An 18,202-nucleotide genomic window follows, 5' to 3' on the forward strand; every position below is an offset into this window, starting at 1 on the left:
TTTAGCTTGGAGGAGACTGAGGGGTGACCTCATTAATGTTTATAAATATATGAAGGGTGAGTGTCACGAGGATGGAGCCAGGCTCTTCTCGGTGACAACCAATGATAAGACAAGGGGCAATGGGTACAGACTGGAACACAGGAAGTTCCACTTAAATTTGAGAAGAAACTTCTTCTCATTGAGGGTGACAGAACACTGGAACAGTCTGTCCAAGGGGGTTGTGGAGTCTCCTTCTCTGGAGACATTCAAAACCCGCCAGGACGCCTTCCTGTGTAACCTCATCTAGGTGTTCCTGCTCTGGCAGGTGGATTGGACTAGATGACCTTTTGAGGTCCCTTCCAATCCCTAACATTCTGTAGTTCTCTGATTCTGTGAAGTACATGGCCTCATATGTGATCTTCTTCAAAGCTCTTCACAAATTTAACCATATTTAGTTTTATCAAGGAATTGCAATATTGATGACAAAAACATGTAGGAATGAGTTACCTCAAACCCAGAACTAACATTTGAAAACATTTTGAAATCTGAAGGCCTTCTCTTTTTGAAGAACTAGAACTGTTCCAGCTGAGAGGTTCCAGAAGGAAGAGGCAGCTTTTGGGAAGCTGTTGACATCCCTTCACTCCATTTCCCTTCCCTGCTGTGACTCACAGCCTGCTCCACCTCTTTTCCCCCACACCTTCTCAGTAAAACTGCATTAAAAATGTTGTTAGGCTTATCATCTATACTCTGTAACAGACAGAAAATACAAGGGTATCTCAGTCTTTCAATTCTCTTTTTTGGAAAGCATCAAGTTTTCAACCAAATGTGCAATGCTAATTTAAGGTAGCAGGACTGAAGGTTGTTATGAGATGCGGTCAGGCTTCTGCCTGGGCTTTGCCACCCTTGAGTACTGTGCCACCACAGGCCCCCTGACACGTGGCCAAGCAGCTGGCAGGAATCAGTCTGTCTGTCTGCTCCCAGGCAGGTACGTCGTGGTGCAAGTAGGCATCAGACCATGACAATTTTTGTGCACAGAAAAAAACACAGGAACTAGAGCAAGAAGGTTCAGTGTTTGAAATTAATGGTTTTCCCTTTCAGAGCCGGTAGGAAGAGCCCCAAACCCTTTATGCACGTAGCATACTTGGCCATTTGACCAGCTGTGTGTTTCCATTCAGTCAGGCTAAAATAACTATCATCAAACCTCCCCTCTCAAGATTGCCTTGGATGCTTACAGAGGGATACTTTCTTTCAAACTATGTCTTCTATTTCAGGCAGAATATTATTCCCATTCTTATGCATTTTCTGTTTGTTGATAATGTATGACTGTAATGTCCTAGGAAATTACATGGAGTGTTTCTCTAGTACACTCTTTGACTAAACAATTTGACTCCAACATTTATATCAATATAATATATATCTCAATCTATACATTGATAGCATTTTACAGAACCTACACAACAAAATAACTTGACTGTGCTGGGATGTTTTGTTGCTCGGGGCAGTTAACACCCTCCCAAAGCATACCAAATAATAAGTATCAAAAGCAGAGACACAGGGAGGTGAATACAGTTCTGCTTAGGAACTATTTCTGCACCTAGTGCCAGAGGAAGTAATTGTGAAAGAATGACTTGCGCAAAATGGTTACATCAGCCTTTCCAGTGATGGGTGATGACTGACAAGAGAAAAGAGATCTGCTTTCAGCTTGCAAAGAAGCAAGTGCAAACTCAGTCTCTGCTCATTTTTGTGTCCCTGGTCAGAAGCAGCAATACACGTGGCTGAAATGTCAGTTTGAAGAGCAGTGTCATGTGTGCTGGACAATGCTGAACTCTTCAGAAGCCATGGTTTCTCTAGCAGAGCAGACACTAAGGAAAAGCCATGCAAACTGGTATGCTTCACTGAAGGAGTAGTTAGAGGATGCTGGGAAACTGTAAACATAAAGTTTGATTTGAGAAGCACAAGCTGAAATATTTTCTCACTCCAGGAGTGTTGTTGCATCAGACCTGCCAAGGGGTTTCCTGCTTGTGTTGTTCTTTCAGGTATGAGGTGACCACTTGGATCCCAGAGTACACCATCAGCACCTGAGGAGACTGAAATACAGCATATAGTGCACAAGGTAAGTATTTAATCTCCGCGTATTCAGGATTTGGGAATGCTGTTTGTCTGCAGTACTGGAGCTGTTGACGGCAACTTGTGAGCCTTGATAAGTGACTTACTTCCTGGTGTAGCCAACAGTGAAATGTTCCTTGGCACCCATGGCAGGAAACATAGCCCTTCTGTGTATTAAAATCAGTATTGTTCTAATTACATCCATGGCTTATAGGGTGATGGTAATATTTAATTCCCATGTATTGTCATTGCTGATTTACAGAAAAGGATGATAGACTTGTTTGGTTGCATATCAGCTTGTTCTGCCTTTCCAGTAAAGAATGTAAATTGTTTACACACTGTATAAAAGGGTGTGTCAGGAGACTGTTACAGAGTTCTGCTTTTTAGAAGCCTTGAGGCTGGTAAGACTCCATGCAGGGGACCCAAAATCTCTTCTGGGAAAGTTTGCAGTGTCAGAAGCCACAACCCACCTGAAGGGGCAAGAGGGAGGACATGCTCTGTTTGGGCTTCTGCCTCGTGGGAAGCCATACTAGATGGACAGGCTAAGGCTGTGAAGGCTGTGAGCATTTAGAGTCATAGAGTCATTAAGTTTTGAAAAGACCTTTAAATTCATTGAGTCTTATTGTTAACCTAACATCGACAGGTCCATCACTAAAACATGTCTCTAAGTGCCACATCTACATGCCACTTCCCTGGGCAGCCTGTTTCAATACTTGATAACCCTTTTGGTGAATAAATTTTTCCTAATATCCAATCTAAGCCTCCCCTGGTGTAACCTGAGGCCATTTCCCATCATCCTATTACTACTTACTTGGGAGAGGAGACCAACACCCTCCATGCTACAGCCTCCTTTCAGGTAGTTGTAGACAGCGATAAGGTCTCCCCTCAGCCTCCTTTTCTCCAGGCTAAACAGCCCCAGTTCCCTCAGCCGCTCCTCATCAGACTTGTGCTCCAGACCCCTCACCAGCTTCATTGCCCTTCTCCGAACTCTCTCCAGCACCTCTGTAGTGAGGGGCCCAGAACTGAACACAGGATTCGAAGTGAAACCTCAGCACTGTGGAGTACAGGGGAACAACCACTGCCCTAGTACTGCTGGCCACACTATTCCTGATACAAGCCAGGATGCTGTTGGCCTTTTTGGCCACCTGGGCACAGTGCTGCCTCATGTTCAGCTGCCTGTCAAACAATATCCCGAGATCCCTCTCTGCCAGGCAGCTTTCCAGCCTCTCTTCCCCGAGCCTGTAGCACTGCCTGGAGTTGTTGTGACCCAAGTGCAGGACCCGGCACCTGGCCTTGTTGAACTCCATGCAATTGGCCTCAGCCCATCAACCCAGCCTGTCCAGATCCCCTTGTAGAGCCTCGAGCAGATCAACTCTCCTGCCCATCTTGGTGTTGTCTGCAGACTCATTGAGGGTAACACTCAATTCACCCATCCAGATCACTCATGATCTAATGGTCTTCCCCTGTTTACATCTGAAACATCCAGCTGTGGTTTTGTTGCTGGGAGAGCTGTAATATGAGAGATGTGAGAGGTGAGAGCCATAGCCAACAAGCACATGAGAAGGCAAGGACATTGAGAATGCTCCTTTATGATTGTTCAGATATGATGTGGCTGCACTCCAAGAGAAGATTTGCAGGCCAGTTAGGAAAGGTATATAGATGTCACAGGATGACTCTTACAAGAAAAAGGTTTAATCTGAACTTCCTAATACAATTGCACAGGTTTTCAATTGTTTTCAGTTGCTGTTCAAAACTAAAAGTCAACACTACCATCGTTCCTCTCTCTTTTATACAGCAAAATGTCCAGCCAAACAAAACAGAAATCCAGAACTACACCCATTTGGCAAGTATGGGCCATCTACGTGGTCTTAGCTGGAAACCTCTCTGAAGAGCAAGTGCTGAAGCAGGCTTGTCCTTCATGTGATGCCACTCAGCTTTGCAACTGCTCTTCCATGGGCTTGGACTTCATCCCCCCGGGGCTCACAGGCAAAATCACAACGTTAAACCTGGCCTACAACAAGATAAAGCACATCCGATCCCAGGATCTGCAGCAGGCTGTGAACCTGAGAACCCTGCTGCTGCAGTCCAACAAAATCAGCTCTATAGATGAGGACTCGTTTCACTCCCTTGGGAAGCTGGAGCTCTTGGACTTATCAAATAACAGCTTGGCTCACTTGTCCCCTGCGTGGTTTGGGCACCTTTTTTCACTCCAGCACCTCCACCTTCAAGGCAATTCCTACAGAGACCTGGGGGAAATCCCTCCCTTTTCTAGCCTGAGGAACCTGAGCTCTCTCCACCTGGGCAACCCATGGTTCTCCACGATAAAGCAAGGGAACTTTGATGGCATTGAGCTTCTTGACGAGTTGTGGGTTGATAGTGGTAATCTCAGTCAGTATGAGCCAGGAAGTTTAAAATCAATTAAGAAGATAAATCACATGATCATAAACCTAAGAAATACAAATGTATTCACAGCTATCGTGAGGGACCTTCTGCACTCTGTCACTTGGTTAGAAGTGAGAGAAATAAAATTAGAGATTGAAAAAAAAAGCTTAGTGCAGAACTCTACACTTCCTTTTAGGATACGAAAACTTACATTTAAAGATGCTTGGTTCACAGATAAATATATAAGCCGAATACTAGTATTACTGAAAGAAATCACATCTTTGCAAGAGTTAGAGGCAATCGATTGTGTACTTGAAGGAAAAGGAGCATGGAATACTGAAGAAATCGCAAGCAGTGGGCAAAGTTTTGTTGAAACAGTATCAATAATAAATATAATTATTCCACATTTTCATTTGTTTTTTGACCTGGAAGGTTTGGAGTCACAATTAAAAAACCTGAAAAGACTCACCATTGTAAGCTCTAGAGTTTTCATGGTACCATGCAATATTGCAAAACATTTTTCATCACTTGTGTATGTGGACTTTCATGATAACTTACTTGTAAATAATCGCTTAAATGAGACAATCTGTGAAGATGCTTGGCCTTCATTGCAAACTTTAAATTTAAGTCAGAACTCTCTAAAATCTCTGAAACAGACAACAAATTCTGTAAGTCGTCTACCCACACTAATTAATCTTGACATTAGCCGCAATAATTTTGGTGAGATTCCGGATGTGTGTGACTGGCCAAAAACCCTGAGATATTTGAATCTCTCCAGCGCTCAAATTCCTAAACTAACTTCTTGCATTCCCCCAACACTGGAGGTTTTGGATGTTAGCGCTAACAACCTGAAGGAGTTTGGACTGCAACTGCCATTCCTCAAAGAGCTGTACCTCACAAAAAACCAGCTGAAGACCTTGCCTGGTGCTGCACCCGTTCCTAACTTAGTGGCCTTGTCAATCAGAAGGAACAAACTCAACAGTTTCTCCAGGGAAGAGTTTGAGTCGTTCAAGAAAATGGAGCTGCTGGATGCCAGTGGCAACAACTTCATTTGCTCCTGTGAATTCCTCTCCTTCATCCACCATGAGGCCAGGATAGCCCAGGTGCTGGTGGGATGGCCAGAGCAGTATGTCTGTGACTCTCCTCTGGCAGTGAGAGGGGTGCAGGTTGGAGACGTGCACCTCTCCCTGATGGAGTGCCACAGGTCCCTCGTGGTGTCACTGATCTGTGTGCTGGTGTTCCTGGTCATCCTCATCCTCGTGGCTGTCGGCTACAAGTTCCACGCGGTCTGGTACCTGAGGATGACCTGGGCATGGCTGCAAGCCAAGCGGAAGCCCAAGCGAGCTCCCCCAAAGGACATCTGCTACGACGCTTTTGTCTCCTACAGCGAGAATGACTCCGACTGGGTGGAAAACATAATGGTGCGGGAGCTGGAGCAGGCCTGCCCCCCGTTTCGGCTCTGCCTCCATAAGCGGGACTTTGTGCCGGGGAAGTGGATTGTGGACAACATCATTGACTCCATAGAGAAGAGCCACAAAACGCTCTTTGTGCTGTCCGAGCACTTTGTGCAGAGCGAGTGGTGCAAATACGAGCTGGACTTCTCGCACTTTCGCCTCTTCGACGAGAACAATGATGCAGCGATTCTCGTCCTCTTGGAGCCCATCCAGAGTGAAGCGATTCCCAAGAGGTTCTGCAAGCTGCGGAAGATCATGAACACAAAGACCTACCTGGAGTGGCCTCCTGGTGAAGAGCAGCAGAACATCTTTTGGGAAAACTTGAAAGGAGCCTTGAAGTCATAGAACAAATCAGCAGCCCCCCATTTCAGCATATTTTCTTAAAGGATATGTGTCATTGTTTCTACCTACTAAGAATTTTTTCTTTCTTATTTTTCTGCCTAAGGAGAACTGTCTCTGTTTTGTGTAGAAATAATTATGATCTTACTAAATGAGAAAGACCTACTTTAGGCTTTCCAGTGATTTGATACTCTGATCTTTCAGAATCCCTGCCAGTAACTATGATGTTTGGAAGCTATATTGGACTTCATGTGCTTTTCTACATACATTTAGCTGAATTAGGGTATTTCTGTACTCTTTATTCCTGTTACCACATCCACAAATAGTTCCTAACAATGTCTTTGTAATTTACAAATGAAAATAAAAGCCAAGTGCTTCAGTACTCTGCTGTGTCTGTTGCACTGCTTTGATTTATTTTCATTGCCATCATGCATAGCAGGGGAATTAAAATTAAATTCTGGAAAAAAAAAAATGGGGACTTGTATTAAAATATGCCCTCCAAAGCCCTGCCATTCCTGTGCAACACAAAAAAGGACAGTATTGAATATGTACCTCCGTTCACAAGTCTGTTATTCTGGCTAGTTACACCCAAATTCATACCATCATGCACAGTTTGGAGTTTACCCACTAATTATTATTAATTGTTGGAGTTTACTCATTAAATGTGAAGGAAGCATGCCTGCACCTTATACAGTGACTGTGGTGAAATCCAGAGACATTGAATTATTTGGTTTAAGTGTGTGTGGTGTTTGGTGGTCTGTTTGTTTGGTTTTTGTTGTTTGGTTGGTTTTTGGTTTTGTGTGTGTGTGGTGTTTTTTTTTCCTCCCTGTGAGTTCTTGTTTATCCCCCCATTGTTACCACCATGTTCATTTTTGTCTACCCCCAGAAACAGCTGAAGCCTTCTATTTGTGGGGCATGAGGCTGTGTTTCTAATGAGTGGGCTAGGTGTTGCAGACTGGCTCACTTTTTGTTTCTGCTCTTCTACTTTGCATAGCGCGTTTGAATAATCATTGGGCCACACACCCTTACAGCTCTACTTAGCTTCCTATATAACCAGTGCAGAAAATCACACAAATAAGACTCAGTTCGTCTTTCTACTTCAGTATGAGGTATCTCCTAGAATTGCTCTATTGTTCTTCCCCAATTACAATTGGAATCCAGATAAGCAGATGATAGATCCAGAAGTTTATATTAAGATAGCTGGTCCCACTCTGAGTGCCTTGAGTCACAGTTTGGGGTTTCTTGTGCTTCAGATATTCTTGTGGAAACCTGAAATTGTCTCTGAGGGGATAAAGTTAGATGTGGGTTTCTCTAACGTGGCACTTCCATGCTCCGCTTTGCTTGTGTTGTTGAGGCGTAAGTACAGCAGAGTCTAAATGTATCTTGATTAAACTTTATACATGCAATTATTTTGTGGTGAAGTACAAAAGCATTGGTATATGAACTGAGTATTTGAAAAATGGAGAAATTTGCTTATACGCACGTCTCTATGGCATATGTGTACACAGTCAGATAGATGTATATCTGTGTATGTGCCTCTGCATATGTATATATTCACACTCCAGTGTGTATATGTATATACACAGACACAAGATGATAGTTTCTGTGAGTGTAGCCTGCAAACACTACTTTCACTTCTACTTTCCTGTTATAATGCTGTTTCTAGGGTTAGTCCAAAGTCTACTGCAAAAATATTTTTCTATTCACTCTCTTGGACAAGAATAGCTCAAGGGCGAGTCAGGGCTGAACTCCAGGTGAGTGATGAGTGAATCATCTGATAGCAAACACTGAGCACTGATGAAACAGATTAGGAAACTGCATGCCTAGAGATAAGATGCCTGGCTGGTCATTTCAAAGTGAAGGTCAGAGAGAGAATTAAGAGAAGCCCTGGCTTTCACACAGTACACTTTTACCATAAACCCAGACTTTTATGGATTGGCACATTTAAAAGGACCGATAGTGTTACTGCTCTTACACCCATGAGATCTAGGTGGGAATTCCCCTGCTTACATTGTGAGGCTGAGAGGCGAAGTGGGAAGGAAACAGCAACATGAGAGGAAGCTGGGTGAAGAGTGATCAGTAAGAGAGAGGTGAAATACGACATAGGTTAACTGGTATGCAGGCACCAGAGCTGAAGCTGGCATCCCCAGGAATCTCTTCTGCAAAGAGGTGAGTTTGCAGGCAGGTGGAGGCCGGAAACGCAGGGAAAAAGGGTGGAGCTGGAACAAGAGAGGAAGAAGCAAGGAGGGAGCACTGGGAAGAGGCTATGTAATCTCTGCCACCGAGTCCTCCTCCTCTGCTTGGGGGGTTCAGGGTGCTTGGGGCTGCCAGCAGGGGCCAGCTTCTGCAGGAATGCAGGGCAGGGAGGGATTTCTGGCTGCCAGCAGAAGTGTAGCAGGCAGGTGCAATCGCAGGCAGCAGGCAGGGCTGTATGGTGGGCAGGCAGCAGGAGGAAGGCTCCCTGAGAGAGCTGGGACACGTTGATGGGAGCAGTGGCTGTCAGGAAAGAGGAGAGAGGAAAACAGCAAATGAGAAGGAGACAAGTTGGGTCAGACTGCCATTTCTGCTCCGTTTCCATGCGGGTGGGAGCCTTGCATGTGCTTCATCCTGTTCGTATGTTTTCCCACTTGTGTGTTGATACTGGCTGCCCAGGAAAGGCTGGACGTGAAGGTGAGCTGTGTTTGGTTTAGGAATTCAACCAGGAAAAGAGCTCATTCAGCAAGGGTCTTGGGGCAGTGGGATCAGCTATCTCCTCACCTAACTCTGCCCAGTTGCACATCTTCTGTGTTGGAACAAGAAACGGGCATGCCTGCACGTGTGTGTGTGTGTGTGTACACACATATATATTAGTAAGGCAAAGCTGGTGGGTAATAGCCAGGGATGTGTAACCCACACACAACCAAGTGGAAAGCAGCAGCTTTCCCCAGCCCGCTTGTGGATTGATCCCTTCACCAACCACTGACCCTTTCGCTGCAGACTCCATGGCACTGCTCAAACTTACCAGCCTTCATTTAGCTTGACAGCATTCCCCAAGCTAGAATCAATTTGCACACTTTATTTTAGCAGTTATATTAGCTTTTAGCATATGTTAGCATTTATAGAACCTCATTTTGTTGGCACTCATGGTTTTGTCTGAAAATATGCGCATAGCCTGGAGAACAGAAGGCTGAGGTGAGACCTTATCGCTTTCTACAACTACCTGAAAGGAGGTTGTGGAGTGGAGGGTGTTGGTCTCTTCTCCCAAGTACCAAGTGGTAGGACCAGAGTAAATCATCTCAAGTTGCACCAGGGGAGGTTTAGATTGGATATTAGGAAAGATTCCTTCACAGGAACAGACTGACCGCGGAAGTGATTCAGTCACTGTCCCTGGAGGTGTTTAAAAGACATGTAGATGAGATTCTTCAGAACATGGTTTGGAAGTGGACTTAGCAGTGCTAGGTTGATGATTGACTCAATGATCTTAAAGGTCTTTTCCAAGCAAAACAATTCAATGATTTTGTATTTCTTCAAATAGTTCTACTGGCCTGGGCCCGGGAAGATAATCCTGAGAGTGCTGATGGCTCAGACCCTTTGTCCATAACCCAGAAACACTTTGAATGCCCAGTTTACCAAAGTGGTCTATGGCATAATGGCATCTGCGCAATATTCCATATTATTAGCTGCATTGCAAATTCTGCGTGGCTTTTTTTTTTTTTATTCCCAGCACAACAGGGAAACGTGATTCCTTGGCAGGGTGGTGTTGATGTGGAGTGGGGCTGTATTTATGAGTGGGTGCAGGGAGGCCTGAAATCACCCTGTAAGTCAGGATCTTAAGTTGAATTATTAGACAGGAATGGGAAGGGGAAGAGAATGGCTGAAAATGAATGAGGGTGGGAATGGGATTTCCCCGAGTGTCTGTTCACATTAAAGATGAAAAAAAATCTGGAAAAGATGCTCAGGGAAGTGACAATAAAGAAAATCATCCTGTACCACCAAATGGGGTTCAGTCCTGCAGTCCCTGGTTGGTTTCAGGCTGGAAAGGTGGAGAGTCATTAGGCTCATCCAATATTTCCAGTGGAGTACCTGTCCAGTTCCCTTATGTGCTGCCAATTTCCCATCTGTGAATAACCTACCTATAGATAGATTTTGATTGGCCAGGTTATCTGCTTGTTTCTTGTTCTAATAGTAAGCATTTTGATGGCAACTTTAAAAATCCCACTTAAATGTGTTGCTTGTGAAAATCCTCTTACTCATAGCTTTGTTCCTATGGCCTACAGCACTATGTTTTCCAGCCAGACTTGCAAGACCAAAAAAGCCCCATAGAAGAACCTCAGCTGGACAGCAGGTGAGTGTGACTACAAATTGCAGTTCTTAGGGTGGAATTCACATATATAAATCTCTAGGTACCTGAACTATGGTGCTCCATTTTAAGTTGATGGAATCGCTTCTCTTAGAATCATCGTATCTTAATTTGAGTGTCTAAGGGACATGATGTAAATTGTCTGTAAGAGTTATTATTTTTCTCCATTGATGTTGGAACACATGGTGGATGACCAGCTCAGCTGTGGGCCTCTAAAGAAAGGAGAGGACTGTGTCCTTCAAGACCCAAAGCTCTACATCAGAGAGAGATAGAGATTACAGGAAAATAACACAGAAGGTAAAAATGTTTATAATCCTTCAGGTAGGAAGAGATGGAATTATTAAAAAAAAAAAAGTCTACAACTTTTATTCCTCTCCCCATATGCTCAAACAATTTCAGCTATTTCTGTCCCGTTTGAATCATTTCAAGCAGCTCTGGCTAAAATAAATACAACTAGGAGAGTAGGACTTGTCCGAATGAACTTGTCTGTGTGGGTCAGCTATTGTAAAACAAATAAGAGTATTAATTCTAACTACTGGAGATTTTCTGCGCAGAGCTTCAGTGGGATGACTGAAGGAGAAAGTACTCCTCAGTGAGGCAATCTAACCCATTTAACCTGATACAGAGACCATGATGATCTTTGGAAACCTGTTCATTAGCCTCTTTGGGGCTGGTTCACTCTTTTCACCCTCAGTAAGATACCTACTGAAGTAGGAGCGTTTGTGACACACTGGGGAAAGTTACACTTTAAAAGTGCTCTTTCATCCTTGTCAAGAAAGCATCAATAAAAAAGGAGTTATGATTCAATATGTAACAAGGGTTTTGAAGGGAACACAGCCCTCTCAGGCTTCAAGAATTGTTTCTCCAACTTCTCAGAGGTACAGAAGAGCTGAAGTCACCTTGTGGGAGTAAGAATAGGCTGGGTATTGCAGCAAGCTCTGTAACACAAAAAGCCCTGTCAAATCAGTACTGTGAATGACATGGCTGTGAGAAGAAAGAGAAGTGACACAGCTGTGTGTCTTGTCTTGAATCATTTCAGTCCAAAAGATGAGGAACAGGCAGTGGGGCTGGTAAAAGCTGATCTAGTCTAGCCAGCTGATCAGCAGGAGGCTCCAAAAGCCCCTGGCTCTTCCTCATGGCTGGGCCTGAACTTCCCTCTGCTGCAGAGGCGCAAAGCAGAAAAAACCACTGGCAGAGTAGAAGGATGTGGCAGTAAAAAGGAAGAGCTAAGAGTAGGTAGGTTACAATGGTTGGTTTTGCCAGCTTGAGTTCCATTAGCTAGTATCACACTGGTAGCAACGTGATAACGATGGCCTACACAGACACCTAGGCCAATACGTATTTCCCTGCCACTAGCACATTTGGAATCAGAATAGCCAAAGGTGGGCAAAATGAGGAAAGGGACTGAAATTTATGCAACTCTCTTCTCTCTATGGTCAGAACTGAGATTAGACATATACTTGAAATGAGTACTAAATGTAAACATCACTGTCTCCCACAGGGTGCTGACTTTTCTTGATGTAACCATGATTTGAAACACATACAGGAGGCTCATTATAGTAAAATATGAATAAACAAAATAATAGTCACAGATTCAGGAGAAAAAGACGTAGGGTGGGGCTAAAGGGCACGTATGGGGACTATTTTCTAAACAAGGATCAGATTAATAATAATGTTGTGATTAATCAGATGTTTTGCTGAACCTGCAAAAGATTTTTGCAGCTGTTAATTGATTTGATAGTTCTCATTACAAAATTAGAAACCACAGGAAAAATATGAGTAAATTCAGCGTACTTAGCATTTAGAAAATTATTCTGGAATATTTATGTTTAGTGCACCTTGTTTTGACAGATTTTTTTCATCTCTTAAGAGTGTTAAAAACATAGGTAGAGTGCCTTCAACAGGGCAGAACAGTAAGGTTTACGTTTTAGCTATATCTAAAATGTAGCTTCTTCAAAACTATTCATCTTATATTTAATCTGATTGTATTTGGTATTTTAGACAAAATAATGACTACACCCATCTGGCAAGTATGGGCCATCTACGTGGTCTTAGCTGGAAACCTCTCTGAAGAGCAAGTGCTGAAGCAGGCTTGTCCTTCATGTGATGCCACTCAGCTTTGCAACTGCTCTTCCATGGGCTTGGACTTCATCCCTCCAGGGCTCACAGGCAAAATCACAACGTTAAACCTGGCCTACAACAAGATAAAGCACATCCGATCCCAGGATCTGCAGCAGGCTGTGAACCTGAGAACCCTGCTGCTGCAGTCCAACAAAATCAGCTCTATAGATGAGGACTCGTTTCACTCCCTTGGGAAGCTGGAGCTCTTGGACTTATCAAATAACAGCTTGGCTCACTTGTCCCCTGCGTGGTTTGGGCACCTTTTTTCACTCCAGCACCTCCACCTTCAAGGCAATTCCTACAGAGACCTGGGGGAAATCCCTCCCTTTTCTAGCCTGAGGAACCTGAGCTCTCTCCACCTGGGCAACCCATGGTTCTCCACGATAAAGCAAGGGAACTTTGATGGCATTGAGCTTCTTGACGAGTTGTGGGTTGATAGTGGTAATCTCAGTCAGTATGAGCCAGGAAGTTTAAAATCGATTAAGGAGATAAATCACATGATCATAAACATAAGAAGTATTAATGTATTCTCAGCTATTGTGAGGGACCTTCTGTACTCTGTCACTTGGTTAGAAGTGAGAAAAATAGCATTCAGTAGTCCTGCTGAAATGCAACTATTGAGAGTCATGTCATCTTCTTTTGCAAAGAAAATTTCTTTTAAACAGGCCTTATTAACAGATGCTACTATGCCCGAGATTGCCAGCATTTTAGAAGACATGCCAAAATTAGTGGAGGTGGAGCTGACAGACTGTAGGTTCTTAGGAACTGGAAGATGGGAAATGCAAATTCAAGCAAACCAATCACAGACTCTTAGAGTTCTGACAATAGAGAAATTGTCTATAGAAGAATTTTATTTGTTTACAGATCTTCGGGATGTAGAAAGTCTACTATCTCTTCTTACCAAAATCACAGTTCAAAACACCAAGGTCTTTTTGGTACCATGCAGCCTTTCGAAACATCTTCAGTCATTAGAGTATCTTGACCTCAGTGCAAATTTGCTTGGAGACCAGAGTTTGGAGCATTCAGCCTGCCCGGGTGGTTGGCCCTCACTACAAACTCTAAATTTAAGTCAGAATTCACTGAGTGACTTAGAAATGACAAGTAAAAGTTTGTCTCATCTAAGAAAACTAATTCTTTTAGACATTAGCCGCAATAATTTTGGTGAGATTCCAGATGTGTGTGACTGGCCAAAAAACGTGAGATATTTGAATCTCTCCAGCACTCAAATTCCTAAACTAACTTCTTGCATTCCCCCAACACTGGAGGTTTTGGATGTTAGCGCTAACAACCTGAAGGAGTTTGGACTGCAACTGCCATTCCTCAAAGAGCTGTACCTCACAAAAAACCAGCTGAAGACCTTGCCTGGTGCTGCACCCATTCCTAACTTAGTGGCCTTATCAGTCAGAAGGAACAAACTCAACAGTTTCTCCAGGGAAGAGTTTGAGTCGTTCAAGAAAATGGAGCTGCTGGATGCCAGTGGCAACAACTTCATTTGCTCCTGTGAATTCCTCTCCTTCATCCACCATGAGGCCAGGATAGCCCAGGTGCTGGTGGGATGGCCAGAGCAGTATGTCTGTGACTCTCCTCTGGCAGTGAGAGGGGTGCAGGTTGGAGACGTGCACCTCTCCCTGATGGAGTGCCACAGGTCCCTCGTGGTGTCACTGATCTGTGTGCTGGTGTTCCTGGTCATCCTCATCCTCATGGCTGTCGGCTACAAGTTCCACGCGGTCTGGTACCTGAGGATGACCTGGGCATGGCTGCAAGCCAAGCGGAAGCCCAAGCGAGCTCCCCCAAAGGACATCTGCTACGACGCTTTTGTCTCCTACAGCGAGAATGACTCCGACTGGGTGGAAAACATAATGGTGCGGGAGCTGGAGCAGGCCTGCCCCCCGTTTCGGCTCTGCCTCCATAAGCGGGACTTTGTGCCGGGGAAGTGGATTGTGGACAACATCATTGACTCCATAGAGAAGAGCCACAAAACTCTCTTTGTGCTGTCCGAGCACTTTGTGCAGAGCGAGTGGTGCAAATACGAGCTGGACTTCTCGCACTTTCGCCTCTTCGACGAGAACAATGATGCAGCGATTCTCGTCCTCTTGGAGCCCATCCAGAGTGAAGCGATTCCCAAGAGGTTCTGCAAGCTGCGGAAGATCATGAACACAAAGACCTACCTGGAGTGGCCTCTTGAAGAAAAGCAGCAGGAAATGTTTTGGTTTAATTTGAAAATAGCTCTAAAATCCTAGACAAGGACAGTAAAGCCTGAATATGTAGGAAATGTACATTGGATTTGTTTGCCTTGCATGTTCTTCTCATCATCTATCTTTATCTGGAGAACAGCTACCGTAAATTCTATTACTTGCTGTGAGATTTTTTTCTTTTTGTAGCAGTGGTCAGGAATTGTTGTACTGGTTTGGGTTGGAACAAAGTTATTTTTCTTCATTATTGCTTATATGGTGCTGTGGTTTGGATTTGTGAGCAGAACAGTGTTGATAACATAGGAATGTCTTAGTTATTGCTGAGCAGTGCTTGCACAGCAGCAAGGCCTCTTCTGTTTCTCTCACTGTCCTGCTGGTGAGTAGGCTGGGTTGAGACGCAGCTAGGACAGCTGATCTCAGGTGACCAAAAGGATGTCCCATACCATATAACAGCATGCTTGGCAGTAAAAATTGTGCGAAAGAAGGAGGAAGGGAGAATGTTTGGAGTGATGGTGTTTGTCTTCCCTAGTAACTGTTATGAATAACAGAGCCCTGCTTTCCCTGGAGATGGCTGAGCATCAGCCTGCTGACAGGAAGTAGAGAATGAATTCCTCATTTTGCTTTGCTTGCATGTGCAGCTTTTGCTTAACCTATTGACTTGTCTTTAGGTCAACCCACAAGTTTTCTCACTTTCACCCTTCTGAACCTCTTCCCCATCCCACTGTGGGGGGAGTGAGTGAGTGGCTGTGTGGTGCTGAGCTGCCTTCTGGGGTTAAACCACAACAATTGTCTGTATACATTAATCAGCAGTGTTAGCAGAAGCTGTTTCCTTTAAATATTTAATGGTGAAAAGTTGTTTAGATATACAACTATGTAGTTTATCTATCTTTATCTTTGCAAAAGATAGGAGAGACCCTGCTTAGCCACAGGTTTTTCTTCATTCTTTGTATAAATCACTTGTAATCAAATGCAATAAAACTTGGTTTATGCTGCAAGGATTTTTGTCATAGCTCTCCTAGTCAGTGGACCAAAAGACTGATTCCTAGCAGGTTGAATCTGGTAGGACAAATGGACAACTAACTACTGGATCACTTTAGGGCTTAGGCACAGTGTGGGACATCTCCAGACATGGACAGAAGAAGACCTTAAAAGGCTTCACATGGAAACACCTACAGCATTTTGCTGTATCTGTGATGAGATCATGCTCAAGTTAGTGTTTTTATTGTTGTGTTTTGGTCTTGGGCATCTAATATGTACAAAATCTGTTCAAACACCTCAATATTTGTAATTGAGTTTGTGTATTGGAATTTGCATCTCACAGCTAGCTACCTGTCACGTTACTGCTTTTAGGAAGTTTTCTGCACAGCCAATGTATCAGTGAGAGCAGAAGTCTCCCTGTCCTTTGCTAGCCATCGAGGAGGCTGAGGACAAACATTCTTCCGTTACACCAACAATTAGGCAACTCTGACAGTGTAATGCAAAGGAAAGACTTATTTACATGCATTATTGAATGAATAGAGGCATAACACATTATAAGAATTATTAACTTTTCTACTTCATCTAAGCAAACAAAGCCACCTTCTTTCCATGTACTTTTTCATTTACTTAAGGTTTTTTTAATTGCGTAATTTCCTATTCTTAACATTTAAACCTCACTTTAATCTGTAGATGGCTTCACACAATCTCTGCTTTATTCTCATATATATATTAAAGTGTAAATTAAGCTAGTCTGTGCTTCTGTTTCCTAATAACAAGGTAAATATTCTTAAAATACTGACCATATTTCATCTGCTTTCAAAAGCTACTTCAGCTAGGCTAATTACCTTTTTCAACCAGCTTCTCTGCCTCCTAAGTAGAACGGCCCATTCATGCATAAACACTCTGCATTTCGGTTCCTCACAATGTGGTCAGGGTACTATAGATGTCAGACATTTGACCACTAAGCAGCAAGACTTCTGCATCCATTTTGATCCATTTTTTGTTTGTGTGGGGGTTTGTTTGTTTTTGTTTTATTTTTAAATGTGCCTGTTCAGGACCAGAGTGCTCTCTTCCTGGGACTGGCTGCTTGGTGCAGATGGAGTTTGTGAAGAATTGCACTGAGTATCTTTTAGATTATGTTTTCCGTTAGCAGTAGTAGTATATTAGTATTATTTTGTTATTTTATGGACAAACTATGTGGGTACTATTTTTTCAGAATTTGCTGTATACAAAGCCATTATCTGACTTAGAATTCTCCTTATCTGCTATACAACTTTCTCTAGTCAGAATTGCAGCTAGAAGCCCCTACTAATGTATATAATAATGAAACAAATTTAAATATCGGCACTTTCTTTTCCTTTTTCTTTTTTTTTTTTTTAAAGGATGTTCAGAATAAGAAAATATGTCCTATTTTTTCTAGCACAATCTTCAATCTTCCCATTAAAGACAGCGATTTCTTTCAATTCTTACTTTGAGAAAATAAAAAAATGCTTCAATAGCATGCTGTACAGTCTTGTTGTAATACAAAAAGAGGTACTATCTTGCAAAAGGGTATATAGTACACCACAGTTCAACCAAATGCTATTTTCTCTAGTCTTTTAAAACTGGGTGCAGAATATGCATATCATTGTAGACATGTAAATAGCCAACATTTCGCATTCTCACTAATAATCTGAGTCCTGTTCTAGACCCAGTGAGTAATTAATGCTTTGGATGATGCCTATAGTAACCAGTTGTCAAAACACCAGATAGCAGAGTCAGTCCAAAAGTTGTCTGTACAATATGTGTGTGTTACCACTTAATCTGTTGTTACGGAAACTGGAGAGAAAATACAACAAGAGATAAATCTGGGTGTTTTTCTCAGCCAGAATCAGAGAAAAATTATTGGGTTAAAATTTTGAAATGCTTTGTTTTCAGCTCTTCTATTTTACTTCCTTTTTTTGCTGTGGTAAGTTAAATTCAAATATCCTCCTCACATATGGTTAAAATAGGCTTCAAAAAGTAAGCCGAACATTTCTGCCACTCAAGCAGGTTTCTACACATGCAGCAGCAGATCTTCAACTATTATTTCATTTGCTGAAGGAAAAATGTTGTTTACTAACTACTAAGAGAAAGGAAAAAGAACAGGACTTGTTATGAAAGTGGATTATATCAATTTTGTTATTTCATTAAAGAGCAAAATCCACTGCAAGATCTTTCTAAAACTGCAATTTACATTCTTTAAAATGTTCCTCTCATTACAAAAATGATTTCCGGATGTCTTAAAATCAAGACAGAAAATACATACACTCTTTTCCTAGCTTGCTTGGGGT

The 18,202-nt window shown here is 42.9% G+C and overlaps 2 protein-coding genes across 3 annotated transcripts; both read left to right on the plus strand.

The window, feature by feature from the left end:
• The first annotated feature begins 1,676 nt into the window (after positions 1-1,676).
• LOC309439098 (toll-like receptor 2 type-1) lies at positions 1,677-6,659 on the plus strand. 2 transcript variants are annotated; one of them, XM_082051227.1, is made up of 3 exons: positions 1,677-1,864; positions 2,016-2,092; positions 3,881-6,659. In XM_082051227.1, exon 3 carries the CDS (start codon positions 3,885-3,887, stop codon positions 6,264-6,266), a length of 2,382 nt encoding a protein of 793 aa, XP_081907353.1. In that variant the 5' UTR covers positions 1,677-1,864; positions 2,016-2,092; positions 3,881-3,884; the 3' UTR covers positions 6,267-6,659. The 2 variants fall into 2 exon arrangements, with proteins under 2 accessions (XP_081907353.1, XP_081907352.1); XM_082051226.1 differs by having other exon boundaries at positions 1,677-2,092.
• Positions 6,660-8,342: 1,683 nt separating this feature from the next.
• LOC309439100 (toll-like receptor 2 type-2) lies at positions 8,343-17,337 on the plus strand. Its single transcript, XM_082051230.1, has 3 exons — positions 8,343-8,429; positions 10,517-10,584; positions 12,601-17,337. Exon 3 carries the CDS (start codon positions 12,609-12,611, stop codon positions 14,958-14,960), a length of 2,352 nt encoding a protein of 783 aa, XP_081907356.1. The 5' UTR covers positions 8,343-8,429; positions 10,517-10,584; positions 12,601-12,608; the 3' UTR covers positions 14,961-17,337.
• Positions 17,338-18,202: the final 865 nt, after the last annotated feature.

This window comes from Streptopelia decaocto, assembly GCF_964273445.1.
Source record: "Streptopelia decaocto genome assembly, chromosome: 4".
NCBI lineage: Eukaryota > Metazoa > Chordata > Aves > Columbiformes > Columbidae > Streptopelia > Streptopelia decaocto.